This window comes from Lissotriton vulgaris, chromosome 4_1 (assembly GCF_964263255.1).
Source record: "Lissotriton vulgaris chromosome 4_1, aLisVul1.2, whole genome shotgun sequence".
NCBI lineage: Eukaryota > Metazoa > Chordata > Amphibia > Caudata > Salamandridae > Lissotriton > Lissotriton vulgaris.
The window spans coordinates 1,349,900,040-1,349,916,679 of NC_141691.1; the positions used below are offsets into that span (position 1 = coordinate 1,349,900,040).

The 16,640-nt window shown below is 54.0% G+C and overlaps 1 protein-coding gene across 1 annotated transcript in view; it reads right to left on the reverse strand.

The window, feature by feature from the left end:
- CEP192 (centrosomal protein 192) overlaps positions 1 to 16,640 on the reverse strand; it is a 1,919,503-nt gene that overhangs the window by 1,656,455 nt on the left and 246,408 nt on the right. Inside the window, exon 6 of the mRNA XM_086965571.1 lies at positions 15,003 to 15,138. Coding sequence (XP_086821697.1) covers positions 15,003 to 15,138 — 136 coding nt within the window. The remainder of the gene's footprint in view (positions 1 to 15,002; positions 15,139 to 16,640) is intronic.

Genomic DNA, 16,640 nt, shown 5'->3' on the forward strand with positions numbered 1-16,640 from the left:
TAAGAAGCACGACTGACATAGATACAAGGCCTAAAGCCTTTAGAACCGCTGGGGCCACCAAGAACCACCCAAGGTAGTGACACAGAGGACCCACGGGGGACGCGTGCCGTGTCTAAACACAGCCACAAATCACCATTAACTTCTATGGGGAAAGTCGTGGTTGGAAAATTACAGATAAAGGACACTTAGAAGAGGACTTGGAGCAAACCCCTTTAGAACTAGGCATTTCTAGAATCAATACCCACGGGAGTACCGTAGTACTCTAGTTACTTCACCCAGGGAAGCCGGATGCATAGGTGTCTTTTGGTCTCGGGTTTCGTCATCGTTTTCAATGGCGATCTGCAGCAAAGTGCTGCTGGCGACCAAGTCGAAAGTGTCCGGGTAGATCCAAGGGTGGATCGGAGCTGTGAAGAACCTGAAAGCAGAGGGGGAGAGCCTGGGTCACTAGCATGTGACCAGGAAGGCGATGAGAAGATACCAACCGATGTCGAGTGATTTTAGGTGAAGAAGGTGAAGCTTGACTCTTCAGCCACGAGGACCAGGGGGCGTCGAGAACTACCAGGAGCTGGATGTCGGTTTCCAGATTGGACCCAACAAGCCTTGGCAACAGCAACCCACGCACAAAGCACAGATTGGCTTCGGTGCAGACCAGCACGGTCTGAGGGACTCACCCTTTGGAGGGGAGTCAGGGCCTGTCTGGAGCAACCAGGAAAGCCTAAGAAACAGAAGTTACCTTCTTGGGGGCCCACCAGTCGTCGGACCAGGGATCGCGAAGGAGCCTGGAGCGGAAATGCTAGAAGCGGGCCCCCGAAACACTCGTGGAGTGTAGGCCCACAATCTTCGGTGCAAACGGTGCTCAGGACTTGGACTACAAGTAGCCCAATGCAAATCTTTGGGAAAGCTCGGAAAGTCGGTGCACTTGCAAATGTGCATGGTGTCCAGGGGTTCCGGTTTCACGTCACTCGTGAGGGCTGCGGGTCTCAGCTTTGCTGGGATCTCATGTCTGCCTCAGAGAAGTCTGGGTCCTGTGTCGCAAATCCGTCAGGAGCCTTGGAAATGCAGACCGGCAAGATGCTACTTTGGTGCCTGTTTGACATGGGGAGTCGCTCCTTGACCCCAAGGGAGATTCTTCCATCTTCTAGTCGAAATAGAATGTCGAAGTTCCAGGATATATGTTGCAGAGTTTCGTCCAGGGTAATCTGAAGTCCTACGGACTGGGTTCCTATACTTATACTAAGTTTAGGGGTTGGACTTACTCTAGGGTCCCACCTATTGGAGGACCCAGGGAGGGGGTGGCAACCCCCCTTTCCCTTCGTCCAGTTCCGCACCAGAACTGGGGCTGAGTGCCCCTGCAACCTGTTTCAACGGGGGTATGCACAGGGACACCAAGTGTGCCCCCAGCATGGTCTGAAAAGCATTCTCTGAATGCACCCACCCAGCCCCAATACACTAAAGCCTGTCTGGAAAGTGGTTACACCTCCCTGTGACAGGAAACCTATTGTCCAGGCCTCCCCTGCCGGAGATTCGTCCAGCAGCAGGAGGTCAGACTTGTGTCTGTGGCTACAGCATCCATTTTGTAATGCTGGGGCTCTTCGAAACTATTACCGGTTAGACCAGTGTGTACATGTCTCTCCCTCTAGAAGGGTGGAATTCTACCCCCGCAACCAGAACTGGCGGGGGGCAGGATTCCAAAGTGTTTGACACCAAACACATGTTCACATGCAGCCATTCCAAAGTTAGCATTAATCGAGAGGTTATAATGCACTTAAGAGTATATGGTCTGGTTGAATCACAGAACCGCTACAGAGAAGTGATTCCGTAAGCTGCAGAAGGGTCCTGCTCATGCATGGGCACCCTCTCACACAAAACCAAGCACTCTGCCTTGAGGATTGTTAAGGCCTGCCATAGGAGTGACTTATAGGTTTATAAGGGACAGTGATGCAAGGTAGATATAGGTAACCTATATCCCAGTAAGGGGTGCATGCAACACCTTACCCAGGCTGCAGTAGCAGACCTGTAATACCATTTTGGAAGGCTTCCTAGGGTTGGCATAATACATGCTTCAGCCTCTGGGGTACGTATGCCCTTAGTACCTAAGGTACCATATACTAGGGCCTCACAAGGGTAACCTAGTACCCAATCTGGAGTGTACCTAATGTACATGCTATCAATTTAGAGGGGAAGCAGCTAGGCTGGGGCCCCGAGTAGCAGGATCCCAGTCAAACTAATTGAAAAACCATCAAAACACCAGAAAAAAGTGGGGGCAAGTGGAACAGCAGAGTTGGGGAAGCGGCGTGGCGCAGAGGGGAGCGGCGTGGCGCAGAGGGGAGCGCATTCGTGCGGCGTGAGCGCAGAGGGGAGCGCCCTCGTGCGGCGTGAGCGCAGAGGGGAGCGCCCTCGTGCGGCGTGAGCGCAGAGGGGAGCGCCCTCGTGCGGCGTGAGCGCAGAGGGGAGCGCCCTCGTGCGGCGTGAGCGCAGAGGGGAGCGCCCTCGTGCGGCGTGAGCGCAGAGGGAAGCGCCCTCGTGCGGCGTGAGCGCAGAGGGAAGCGCCCTCGTGCGGCGTGAGCGCAGAGGGGAGCGGCCCCGTGCGGCGTGAGCGCAGAGGGGAGCGGCCCCGTGCGGCGTGAGCGCAGAGGGGAGCGGCCCCGTGCGGCGTGAGCGCAGAGGGGAGCGGCCCCGTGCGGCGTGAGCGCAGAGGGGAGCGGCCCCGTGCGGCGTGAGCGCAGAGGGGAGCGGCCCCGTGCGGCGTGAGCGCAGAGGGGAGCGCCCTCGTGCGGCGTGAGCGCAGAGGGGAGCGCCCTCGTGCGGCGTGAGCGCAGAGGGGAGCGCCCTCGTGCGGCGTGAGCGCAGAGGGGAGCGCCCTCGTGCGGCGTGAGCGCAGAGGGGAGCGCCCTCGTGCGGCGTGAGCGCAGAGGGGAGCGCCCTCGTGCGGCGTGAGCGCAGAGGGGAGCGGCCCCGTGCGGCGTGAGCGCAGAGGGGAGCGGCCCCGTGCGGCGTGAGCGCAGAGGGGAGCGGCCCCGTGCGGCGTGAGCGCAGAGGGGAGCGGCCCCGTGCGGCGTGAGCGCAGAGGGGAGCGGCCCCGTGCGGCGTGAGCGCAGAGGGGAGCGGCCCCGTGCGGCGTGAGCGCAGAGGGGAGCGGCCCCGTGCGGCGTGAGCGCAGAGGGGAGCGGCCCCGTGCGGCGTGAGCGCAGAGGGGAGCGGCCCCGTGCGGCGTGAGCGCAGAGGGGAGCGGCCCCGTGCGGCGTGAGCGCAGAGGGGAGCGGCCCCGTGCGGCGTGAGCGCAGAGGGGAGCGGCCCCGTGCGGCGTGAGCGCAGAGGGGAGCGGCCCCGTGCGGCGTGAGCGCAGAGAAGAGCGGCCCCGTGCGGCGTGAGCGCAGAGAAGAGCGGCCCCGTGCGGCGTGAGCGCAGAGAAGAGCGGCCCCGTGCGGCGTGAGCGCAGAGAAGAGCGGCCCCGTGCGGCGTGAGCGCAGAGAAGAGCGGCCCCGTGCGGCGTGAGCGCAGAGAAGAGCGGCCCCGTGCGGCGTGAGCGCAGAGAAGAGCGGCCCCGTGCGGCGTGAGCGCAGAGAAGAGCGGCCCCGTGCGGCGTGAGCGCAGAGAAGAGCGGCCCCGTGCGGCGTGAGCGCAGAGAAGAGCGGCCCCGTGCGGCGTGAGCGCAGAGAAGAGCGGCCCCGTGCGGCGTGAGCGCAGAGAAGAGCGGCCCCGTGCGGCGTGAGCGCAGAGAAGAGCGGCCCCGTGCGGCGTGAGCGCAGAGAAGAGCGGCCCCGTGCGGCGTGAGCGCAGAGAAGAGCGGCCCCGTGCGGCGTGAGCGCAGAGAAGAGCGGCCCCGTGCGGCGTGAGCGCAGAGAAGAGCGGCCCCGTGCGGCGTGAGCGCAGAGAAGAGCGGCCCCGTGCGGCGTGAGCGCAGAGAAGAGCGGCCCCGTGCGGCGTGAGCGCAGAGAAGAGCGGCCCCGTGCGGCGTGAGCGCAGAGAAGAGCGGCCCCGTGCGGCGTGAGCGCAGAGAAGAGCGGCCCCGTGCGGCCTGAGCGCAGAGAAGAGCGGCCCCGTGCGGCCTGAGCGCAGAGAAGAGCGGCCCCGTGCGGCCTGAGCGCAGAGAAGAGCGGCCTCGTGCGGCCTGAGCGCAGAGAAGAGCGGCCTCGTGCGGCCTGAGCGCAGAGAAGAGCGGCCTCGTGCGGCCTGAGCGCAGAGAAGAGCGGCCTCGTGCGGCCTGAGCGCAGAGAAGAGCGGCCTCGTGCGGCCTGAGCGCAGAGAAGAGCGGCCTCGTGCGGCCTGAGCGCAGAGAAGAGCGGCCTCGTGCGGCCTGAGCGCAGAGAAGAGCGGCCTCGTGCGGCCTGAGCGCAGAGAAGAGCGGCCTCGTGCGGCCTGAGCGCAGAGAAGAGCGGCCTCGTGCGGCCTGAGCGCAGAGAAGAGCGGCCTCGTGCGGCCTGAGCGCAGAGAAGAGCGGCCTCGTGCGGCCTGAGCGCAGAGAAGAGCGGCCTCGTGCGGCCTGAGCGCAGAGAAGAGCGGCCTCGTGCGGCCTGAGCGCAGAGAAGAGCGGCCTCGTGCGGCCTGAGCGCAGAGAAGAGCGGCCTCGTGCGGCCTGAGCGCAGAGAAGAGCGGCCTCGTGCGGCCTGAGCGCAGAGAAGAGCGGCCTCGTGCGGCCTGAGCGCAGAGAAGAGCGGCCTCGTGCGGCCTGAGCGCAGAGAAGAGCGGCCTCGTGCGGCCTGAGCGCAGAGAAGAGCGGCCTCGTGCGGCCTGAGCGCAGAGAAGAGCGGCCTCGTGCGGCCTGAGCGCAGAGAAGAGCGGCCTCGTGCGGCCTGAGCGCAGAGAAGAGCGGCCTCGTGCGGCCTGAGCGCAGAGAAGAGCGGCCTCGTGCGGCCTGAGCGCAGAGAAGAGCGGCCTCGTGCGGCCTGAGCGCAGAGAAGAGCGGCCTCGTGCGGCCTGAGCGCAGAGAAGAGCGGCCTCGTGCGGCCTGAGCGCAGAGAAGAGCGGCCTCGTGCGGCCTGAGCGCAGAGAAGAGCGGCCTCGTGCGGCCTGAGCGCAGAGAAGAGCGGCCTCGTGCGGCCTGAGCGCAGAGAAGAGCGGCCTCGTGCGGCCTGAGCGCAGAGAAGAGCGGCCTCGTGCGGCCTGAGCGCAGAGAAGAGCGGCCTCGTGCGGCCTGAGCGCAGAGAAGAGCGGCCTCGTGCGGCCTGAGCGCAGAGAAGAGCGGCCTCGTGCGGCCTGAGCGCAGAGAAGAGCGGCCTCGTGCGGCCTGAGCGCAGAGAAGAGCGGCCTCGTGCGGCCTGAGCGCAGAGAAGAGCGGCCTCGTGCGGCCTGAGCGCAGAGAAGAGCGGCCTCGTGCGGCCTGAGCGCAGAGAAGAGCGGCCTCGTGCGGCCTGAGCGCAGAGAAGAGCGGCCTCGTGCGGCCTGAGCGCAGAGAAGAGCGGCCTCGTGCGGCCTGAGCGCAGAGAAGAGCGGCCTCGTGCGGCCTGAGCGCAGAGAAGAGCGGCCTCGTGCGGCCTGAGCGCAGAGAAGAGCGGCCTCGTGCGGCCTGAGCGCAGAGAAGAGCGGCCTCGTGCGGCCTGAGCGCAGAGAAGAGCGGCCTCGTGCGGCCTGAGCGCAGAGAAGAGCGGCCTCGTGCGGCCTGAGCGCAGAGAAGAGCGGCCTCGTGCGGCCTGAGCGCAGAGAAGAGCGGCCTCGTGCGGCCTGAGCGCAGAGAAGAGCGGCCTCGTGCGGCCTGAGCGCAGAGAAGAGCGGCCTCGTGCGGCCTGAGCGCAGAGAAGAGCGGCCTCGTGCGGCCTGAGCGCAGAGAAGAGCGGCCTCGTGCGGCCTGAGCGCAGAGAAGAGCGGCCTCGTGCGGCCTGAGCGCAGAGAAGAGCGGCCTCGTGCGGCGTGAGCGCAGAGAAGAGCGGCCTCGTGCGGCGTGAGCGCAGAGAAGAGCGGCCTCGTGCGGCGTGAGCGCAGAGAAGAGCGGCCTCGTGCGGCGTGAGCGCAGAGAAGAGCGGCCTCGTGCGGCGTGAGCGCAGAGAAGAGCGGCCTCGTGCGGCGTGAGCGCAGAGAAGAGCGGCCTCGTGCGGCGTGAGCGCAGAGAAGAGCGGCCTCGTGCGGCGTGAGCGCAGAGAAGAGCGGCCTCGTGCGGCGTGAGCGCAGAGAAGAGCGGCCTCGTGCGGCGTGAGCGCAGAGAAGAGCGGCCTCGTGCGGCGTGAGCGCAGAGAAGAGCGGCCTCGTGCGGCGTGAGCGCAGAGAAGAGCGGCCTCGTGCGGCGTGAGCGCAGAGAAGAGCGGCCTCGTGCGGCGTGAGCGCAGAGAAGAGCGGCCTCGTGCGGCGTGAGCGCAGAGAAGAGCGGCCTCGTGCGGCGTGAGCGCAGAGAAGAGCGGCCTCGTGCGGCGTGAGCGCAGAGAAGAGCGGCCTCGTGCGGCGTGAGCGCAGAGAAGAGCGGCCTCGTGCGGCGTGAGCGCAGAGAAGAGCGGCCTCGTGCGGCGTGAGCGCAGAGAAGAGCGGCCTCGTGCGGCGTGAGCGCAGAGAAGAGCGGCCTCGTGCGGCGTGGCCAGAGAAGAGCGGCCTCGTGCGGCGTGGCCAGAGAAGAGCGGCCTCGTGCGGCGTGGCCAGAGAAGAGCGGCCTCGTGCGGCGTGGCCAGAGAAGAGCGGCCTCGTGCGGCGTGGCCAGAGAAGAGCGGCCTCGTGCGGCGTGGCCAGAGAAGAGCGGCCTCGTGCGGCGTGGCCAGAGAAGAGCGGCCTCGTGCGGCGTGGCCAGAGAAGAGCGGCCTCGTGCGGCGTGGCCAGAGAAGAGCGGCCTCGTGCGGCGTGGCCAGAGAAGAGCGGCCTCGTGCGGCGTGGCCAGAGAAGAGCGGCCTCGTGCGGCGTGGCCAGAGAAGAGCGGCCTCGTGCGGCGTGGCCAGAGAAGAGCGGCCTCGTGCGGCGTGGCCAGAGAAGAGCGGCCTCGTGTGGCGTGGCCTGAGAAGAGCGGCCTCGTGTGGCGTGGCCAGAGAAGAGCGGCCTCGAGCGCCGTGGCGCAGAGAAGAGCGGCCTCGAGCGCCGTGGCGCAGAGGGGAGCGGCTTCGAGCTCTGTGGCGCAGAGGGGAGCGGCTTCGAGCGACGTGGCGAAAGGGGAGCGGCTTCGAGCGACGTGGCGAAAGGGGAGCGGCTTCGAGCGGCATTGCGCAGAGGGGAGTGGCGTGGCGCAGAGGAGAGAGGCATGGCATCATACAGTGTGGCATGGCGCAGAGGGGAGTAGAGTGATGTAGAGTGCAGTGGCATAGAGTGATGCAAAGTAGTGTGGATTAGAGTATTGGGACATATAATGCAATAGCGTAGAGTGGGGTAGAGTGCAGTGGTTTCAAGTGAAGGTTTGCAAAGTAGTGTCAGAGTGCGGTCTAGTAGTGGCGCAGGTTGCTGTGGTGTCGAGTACAGTGGTGCAGAGTAAAGTGCAGTGGCGTAGAGTGGTAGTGCAGTGGTGCAGAGTGGTAGTGCAGAGTGCTGTGGCAGTACTGGTGCAGAGTGCAGCGGCAGTAGTGGTGCAGAGTGCAATGGCAGTAGTAATGAAGAGGGCAGTGGTGCAGAACAGAGTAACGTAAATTAGTGACAGACTGCAATTGTGTACAGTGGTGCAGATTAGAGTGGTGTGGAGTACAGAGGCACAGAGTACAGTACTTCATAGTGCATCGGCATAGAATGCGTAGAGCCGATTAGAGTGCTGCAGAGTGCGAAAGTGCAGAGTAGTGTGGTGTAGAGCTCAGTTATAGAGAATTCAGTATTGTAGAGTGCAGTGGTGTAGTGGCCAAGTCCAGTGGCACAGACTACAGAGATGAACAGTAGATTGTAAAGTGCAGTGGCAGAGCAGATTGTTTCAGAGAGAAGTGGCGTAGTGGAGTGGAGCAGGGTAATGTGCCGTAGAATCCAGTGGTGTACAGAAGTGCAGAGGCATTGACACTGGTGCAGCGTAGAGTGCAGTAGTAGTGCAGAGTACACTGGCGTAGAGCAGGGTTTTCCAATGTCGGTCATGGAGGGCCAGATTCGTGCCAGATTTTCATGATAAATACTGTAGGAGAGTGGGATCTGCTTACTATGGTTACCCCCACTTTTTACTGTGCTTCACTGTTTTTCGACTTTAGTCTGGCTGGGGCCCGGCTAACTGTAGGAGAGTAGGGTCTGCTTCCTATGGTCAACCCCACTTTTTGCTGTGATTCTCTGGTTTTTCGACATTAATGTGGCTGTGTGACTGCTAATCAGACCCACAGCCCAGCTGTTCTCTCTCTAAATTGATACCATGTACTTTAGGTACATACCAGATTGGTTACTGGGCCACTCTTGTGAGCCCCTGTATAGTGTACCATAGTTATGCAGGGCATAGGTGCACCTTAGGCCTACCAGGGGCTGCAGCATGTATTGTGCCACCCTTGGTTTGCCTTCCAAACTGACACCACAGGCCTGTTCACACAACCTGGGTAAGGTAGTGTAATCACCCCTTACTTAGATATAGTATACCTATTTCTGCCTTTACATATAGACACATATACACCTATAAGCCACTCCTATGGTAGGCCTCGACAATCCTGGAGGCAGAGTGCTTGGTTTTATGTGAGAGGGTGCCCTAGCATGAGCTGAGCCCCTCTGCAGCTTTCGGAACCATCTCCTTATAGCTGTTCTATGGTATCGAAACAGCATATATTCTTATGTGCATTAAAATCCTCGCGGTTAATGCTAACTTTGGTTTGGCATTATCAAAACATGTCGTGTAAGGTGTCACACACTTTGGAATACTACCCCCGCCAATTCTGGCAGCAGGGTAGCATTCCACCCTTCTAGAGGGAGAAGACATGTAGTTACTAGTTTACCTGGTTAAAGGTAAACAGAGCCTCAGCATCACAAAATGTATGCTGCTGCCACAGACACGAGTCTGACCTCCTGCTGATGGACGAAACTCCGTCAGGGGAGGCCTAGACAATAGGTTTCCTGTCCAGGGAGGTGCTGGCCCCTCCCCAGACAGGGGTTTTGTGTATTGGGGAAGGGAGGGCTGCATTCAATGAATGCTTCTAGACACTGCCTGGGGCACACAAGGTGCTCCATGCATAGTCCGGTTCAAACCAGTTGCTGGGGCACACAGCCCAGCTCTGGCGCGAAACTGGACAAAGGGAAAGGGGTGTAACCACCCCCTTCTCAGGTCCACCCATAGGAGGGACCTAGTCAGGTAATCCAGCCCCCATTCTTAGTATAAGTATAGGAGCTGTGTCCCTGGGACTTTAGATTATCCTGGACGAATCTGTGAAAGACATATCTGGGACCTTCGACATTCCATTCTGACTGGAAGACGGAAGACATCTCCCTTGTGGTCAAGGAGTGACCACCCTGTGCAAACAGACACCAACAGCAACTTTGCCGGTCTGCAGTTTCAAGGCTCCCATCGGAACCCGAAGGCTCTGCGACACAAGAATTGGACTTCCAGACTTCTCTGACCCCGACACATCCACAGCAAAGCTGAGACCCGTGGCAGACACGAGAGACGTGGGACCGGACATCTTGAACATCCTGCATTTTGCTACCTGCACTCCTTTCCTGAAACCTCAGTAAGTTGTGCATTGGGGTACGAGAAGCCCCATCCCCGAGCACCATTTGCACCGAAGCCCAGGCCCCCACACTCCGCAAGTGTCCCGTGGGCCCAGACTTTGCATTTCAGCTCCTTGGCTTGTGAGCCCCCTGAAGACCTTCCTTTCAATTTAACTTGCTTGCCTGTTTGCTCCAGGCTTGCTCCAGCTTCCCTAAAAAGGAGAACCGCCACTGACCTTGCTGTCCTTAAATTGTATATTTGTAACTTCTTAGTTTCCCATAAAAAGTCAATGGTAACCCGCGTCTGTGTTTAGACACTGCACGCGTCTCCCGTGGGCCTCCTACTTCCTAACCTTTGGTTGTTTAGTGTAGCCCCAGCGATTCCACAGGCCCCAGGCCTGCTTTCTAACTCTCACGTGGTACTCATACCACTTTCTTAGTATATGGTTTGTGAGGCCCTTAGGGCATAACTTATACTGTGCAACTTATCGTATATTAACTGTGTGACTTGTATTGTATTTTTACCTCTGACCTCATAAAGAGTGCAGAGGGGTTGTGTTAAGATTAAATACATATATATTTTATATATACCTTGTGTGGTGTCCTTTTATTTGGTATACAAGGGATTATATAAGGTAAAACAACTTGCTTAACTCGCCTACTGAAGTCTTAGCCTGAAGACTGCTGGTTCATGCTACCACTAGGGTAGCTTCTATAAGGTTGACTTTACAACCATCAATAAGGGTCGATTAGACTGGTGCAAGGTGCCCACTAGAACTAGTGGACATCATATGCCAGTCTAACTTCTCACACTAACCAGGACCCCAGCCTAGCTGCTTCCTCTCTAAATTGATTGCATGTACATTTGGTACACTCCAGATCGGTTACAGGGTTACTCTTGTGAGTCCCTAGTATATGATACCTTCGGTACTAAAGGCATAGGTAACCCAGAGGCCTACCAGGGGCTGAAGCATGTATTATGCCACCCCGGGAAGCCTTCCAAAATGGCACCACAGGTCGGCTACTGCAGCCGGGGTATGGTGGAGCATGCACCCCTTACTAAGATATAGGCTACCTATATCTACATTTAATCACGGACACATATAAACCTATAAGTCACTCCTATGGCAGGCCTTAACCAACCTGAAGGCAGAGGGATGGCTTTGTGCAAGATGGTGTCCATGCATGAGCAGGGCCCCTCTGCAGCTTTCGGAATCCCTTCTCTGTAGCTGTTCTGTGATGCAGCCAGACCATATACTCGTAAGTAGTGCATTACAACCTCGCGGTTAATGCTAACTTTAGAATGGCTGCATGTAAACATGTTGTATTTGGTGTCAAACACTTTGGAATTTCGAAACACTTTTGTAACTTCGACATTCTATTTCGACTACAAGACGGAAGAATCTCCTTTGGGGTCAAGAAGTGACTCCCCTGTTTAAACAGGCACCAAAGAAGCATCTTGCCGGTCTGCATTTCCAAAGCTCCCGACGGATTTGCGACACAGGACCCAGACCTCAGAGGCAGACACGAGATCCCAGCAAATATAAGCCCGACAGCCCTCTCGAGTGACGTGGAACTGGAACCCCTGGACACGGTGCACATTTACTAGTGCATCAATCTTCCCGAGCTGTCCGAAGTTGTGTATTGGGCTACTTGTAGTCCAAGCCCGAGCACCATTTGCATCGAAGATTGTGGGCCTACACTCCACGAGTGTTCCGTGGGCCCGCCTCAAGCATTTCCGCTCGAGGTTCCTTCGCGATTCCTGGTCCGTCGACTGTCGCGTCCCCACGAAGGTAACTTCTGTTTCTTGGGCTTTCCTGGTTGCTTCAGACGTGCCCTGACTCTCCTCCAAAGGGTGAGTCCCTCAGACCTTGCTGGTCTGCACAAATGCCAATCTTTGCTTTCTGCGTGGGTTGCTGTTGCCAAGGCTTGTTGGGTCCAAACCCGGAAACAGACACCGCAGCACTCGACATCCTAAGTGGGACAGCTCAAATCCAGCTCCTGGTCGTCCTAGACGCCTCCTGGTCCTCACGGCTGAAGAGCCAAGCTTCGCCTTCTTCACCTGAAATCACCAGACATTGGTTGGCATCTTCTCTTCGCCTTCCTGGTCACTGGCTAATGACCCAGACTCTGTCCCCTCTGCTTTCAGGTTCTTCTCAACTCCGATCCAGGCTTGTATCAATCCGGACACTTTCCACTTGGTCACCTTCAGCACTTTTCAGCAGCTCGCCCCTGAAAACGACGACGAAACCAGACATCAAAGACACCTTTGCATCCGGCTTCCCTGAGTGATGTAACTCGAGTACTCTGGTGCTCCCATGGGTATTGACTCTAGAACTGCCTAGTTCTAAAGGGATTTACTCCAAGTCCTCTTCTAAGTGTCATTCCTTTGTAATTTTCCAACTCCGACTTTTCCCATAGAAGTAAATAGTGATTTGCGGCTGTGTTTAGACACTGCGCGCGTCCCCAGTGGGTCCCCTGTGTCACTACCTTGGGTGGTTCCTGGTGGCCCCAGCGGTACTACAGGCTCTAGGCCTTGTATCTATGTCAGTTGTGGTTCTTATACCACTTTCTTAGTATATGGTTTGTGACGCCCCTGGGGCTAATCATATATTGTGCTAATTTACTGTGTGCTAAATAAGTTTACTGAATGTACTTTTGCCTCCAGCCTCATAAAGAGACTAGAGAGATGTGTTTAGAATAAATACATATATTTTATATATATATACCTGGTGTGGTTCTCCTTTCATTTGGTCATTCATGAGATTATAGACTGGTAAAACAAGCTGCTTTACATTCCTGCAAGACTTAACCTGAAGGCTGCTCTCCACAGCTACCACTAGGATAGCTTTCTATATGGGTTGTCTTTAAACCTACCATCAATAAGGGTCGCTTGGACTGGTGCAAGGTGCCCACTAGAATAGTGGACAGCATATGCCAGGGCAACTTCTCACCAATACATTTATCTAAATGTTGATATGCAAAAAATCTGGCATGGATGCGTCCTTCCAGGACCAACACTGGAGAACCCTTGCATAGAATGTTGCAGAGTACGGCGTCCAAGAGTACAGCGGTGCATAGTATAATACAGAGGCATAGAGTGCAGTGGTGTAGAATACTGAGGCATAACGTAGTGACAGACTGCAGTGGCGTAGAGTGGAACAGAATGCAGTGGCATAGAGTTGAGTGTCGCAGAGTGCAGTCACAAAGAGTGAAGTGACTTAGAGTGTAGTAGTGCAGGGTATAGAAGAGTGGTTCACAGTAGAGAATAGCACGATTGAGTAGAGTGCCGTAGAGTTATGGCATACAGTGTTGATTGCAGTGGCATAGAGTTCAGTGGTGCCGAGTAGACTAGAGTGGTGTATAGTGGATTGGCATAGACTTAAGGCATAGTGTGGAGTGGTTCAGAGTACAGGGCGTTGGCATAGAGTACAGTGTTGCAGAGTGGCATAAAGTGGAGTTGTGCAGAGTGTAGTGGCCGTGTCTGGAGTGGCGAAGAGAGGAGTACGCATGGTGTGGTAGCAAACTGCTATTTCAGACAACACAGCACACAAACAATAATATGGGGAAGTGGCATTACCTAGTGTATTGATTTGATCATATTAAAGTATTTGTTTCCAACACACTTCAGGCATAACAAAAAAGAGCTTTATTTGTGCTTTGCTAATTCTGACATATTCTGAAATACTTAAAGTTCATTAAAGTGTTGTTGTGCTAGAAAAAGCCCTTAACTCTACCCTCCAGTATCCAGCAAGAATGTCACATAAATACTCTCACTTTGTCTTCCGAGGGAGCTTGGTGTTTATCTTTCCTTCCTCTGACTTCAGAGCCTGACATTTGAGATTTGTCTTTAAAAACACAGCAAATATGACAAGATAAGATTTAAAGGCTTGTTTACAGGAAAGAGCATTCGTGAAAGAATGCAAGGAAATGTAGTGTGAAAAGGCTTTGCTCCTTGGGAGGGACGAACTGAACCTGGGCAGCAAAAAAAAGCCAGTAACCAGAAAGCCAGACAATGTGAGCTATAAACTACAAACCCAATGGGGAGCAGCAGAAACAATTAGACCTTTGTGTAAATTATAGTTTCATTGATAATGTTTTGTGTCCAAGTGATTCATCTCTTAAATAATGCACATTAAAAAAAGAGGTCTGCTGCAAGAACCAAGTAAAAGGTAAAATCATCTGGCGCTGAGCCAGTTCATTCACAAGACAGAGTAGGTCAACTCCTCTGACTCAAAGTCAGAGGGTCTAGTGCTTCCAGAAGGTGTGCTGGTGCATCACACTGCTCTTTTGGTCTAGAGGTGTGATGGCTGGCATCTTAATATGAAGATGCCAGTGCCCACGACAGCTTCTCCTTTGTTCAGCTCAAATGGCTATTGCACTCATCTGTTGATCCATCTAGAAAGGTTGCAATGGTGTTATGATGCGATGAAAGCCAAAAGGTGCATTTCAAATAAGCAGTTCTTAAACAACAATATGACTCAGACGATGATGAAAGGCTCACACAACGGCCTGCATACCCACAGTTGTTTTTGTTATTTACCAGTTACTTGATTATTTTACTGAAGATGAGAAAATGTTAGTTACCTTCAAAGGAACATTTGGGATATTAGAAGGTAGGTCTTACACATATTTTGGTTTGCCACCTAGGAGGAATTTGTCTTAGCTACCTTCATCTTCAAAGTTTCAACTGAGGGGCCCCTAGGATCCTTACCTAAATCTTGAGCTTAGCAGGCAAGGAGAGTCCTGCGAGGCATGCCTCTGCATTCGCTAACTTATCTATGTAGAAGCAACCACAAAAGAAATTCACAATGGTTATTTTCCCTTCTCATTTCACTACATCACTTTGCACAATGCATTAACAGGGGAATCATTAGGGTATTAAACATAGGCAGGATATTTTCTTGGATTAAAACAAAAATTCTGCTGACGAATGGAGGATCAAAACGTTTGAGCAGCATTAATGGTGAACAAAATGTGTAAAAACTAAATAATATTTTTTAAATATATTTTGAAAATGTACGTACTGCAGAATTCTCTGATCCCTATGGGATGTGTAGAAAATACAACTGAAAATGCAAAGGTGGAGCATAATATTGCAGGTGCTTACTAGCTGTAATTTCTAAAAGGGCAATGAACAGTATCACATTCCTAGAAGCAGCCTCTACCTATTTGTTTCTATCAAATTATATATATATTTTTTTAAAGAGATTACAACCTGCTTGAACGCTGTCACCAGCTGCGCATTATGGACAACCCGTTACTATGCATGTTGATGCGTACAACAATATCAAGCGCTTAACTTTAGAAAAAGAAAACCATTTTTCTAACAGGCTGAGCTAATAAGATTAGGCTCCAAGAAGCAGATGGTCTAACACCTTTTCGCGCAGAGATGTAACCTCAAGCATTATTTTATATATTACTTCAACGCCTTGGCACTACATACTAGATGTAAGGTAACACTGGCCATATTCCTGTGAGCATTATTTTCCTACACACATTACCTGTGGAGCATTCATCGAAGTCTGCAATGGAAAGCAATTTTTCATTATCAAGAAGTCTGGAAAGGCTTGCATTGTTGTCACAAGCAGCTCTTCGTACGTCATCTGAGAGCCATTTACATGGAGATACATTTTCTACCTAGAACAAAAAAAAAGAATACATTTTTTACTGGAACCTGGCAGAAGCCAAAACAATTACTTCATGCTTTAGGACTTGACCACTTAAACCTCAGGTTTTATCCTATGATATGTCTAAAAACAACTAACAAGAACTATCAAAATCTGTTCAACTTTTCAAATGCCACTTTAAAAAGTGCACTACCGTTCACATTCAAAAGAAGTGCAGCTTGTTTAAACTCTACTTACTAGGAAGTCCACAATCATCACCACTTAATGTTTGAAACATATACCACATTAACCCTCACAACATTAGCCATATCAAAGAGTGATCACTGGAATACTACTTCATTTGGACAGAGACATAAACAAGGGTATGGGTGCATTTGCTTAAATGAAGCAGTATTTCATGCTTGAGTAGTAGGAAACTGAATTGCAGATTGATAGATAATCCAGAAAAAGAGAACATCAACTCTGGGAATGTTTTAACCCAAAGATTTTAATTACACAATGCAATTGCACTTAGCTGTAGTTTAAGTCCTATACATTCAGGTGAGTTTTATTTCAAGGTCAGCTACTTCTTGGGTACAAAACATGAGTTGGGACAATTGCACATGATACATTCTACAACTATAGACAGTTACATAATAAAACCATTCGTAAAAAAAACAGGAGCAACAGTAATCCCAACTTATTCTAAACAGTTTTAAAAAATTTGCTTAATAGCTAAACGAATCATGCAATCCCTACTGCAACATCTATATAACACATTTCAGACAGTAACTCCAGTGCGTCCAACCTCAAATGTGTTCATATTTTAAAAATAGGTCTTAAAAACCTAATACAGGCAGATTGGGTGGGGGGGGGGGAACGCAATCATTAAGAACATATGACACATGGAACATTTTACATTCAGGTACAGACACATTGTTGTCCCATACATCAGAATACAACTGAAAGCCTGAGAAAACTGGGTTACACCCAGTTTCACTTTTAAAATATTATCCAGTCTGGGGTCAGGTACCTGAGCCCAATAGGGAAAAATCATTTGCTGGTCAAGAGACTTTATGTGAAGCTAATGGAAGGTTTCTCTCTAAAGAAGGCTATATCCAAAATATAGCCTACGTCTTCAGATGATTCTCTCAGAACTTGTTTGCTTGGAAATGGAGTCCAAGTTCCAATTTTACCCCACAAAGAACACCTTTTTTCTAGGTCTTTTATGCTGAACCAAACAACCCTGGCCCACTTCCTTCCGCTAGTAAGAATTTCTGGCCAGCATAATTTAGAATCTTCATTATCTGAATATAACTTGTTGAGAAACCTCAAAGTGCAGGAATGTGCCTGCAAATTCCAAGGACTCAAATAAAATTCCCTCCTACTTCTGGAAGGACAACCACTCCAATATATCCCAGTTATAGGAGGGGTCTAGTGCAAGAACCTCCGCTCCGTACTACACTCCCTTCCATGAGGAGCGAGTGCCAAGCCCCCATACCTCTGGTTAAGCTTAACCAGCCATCCTGCTTG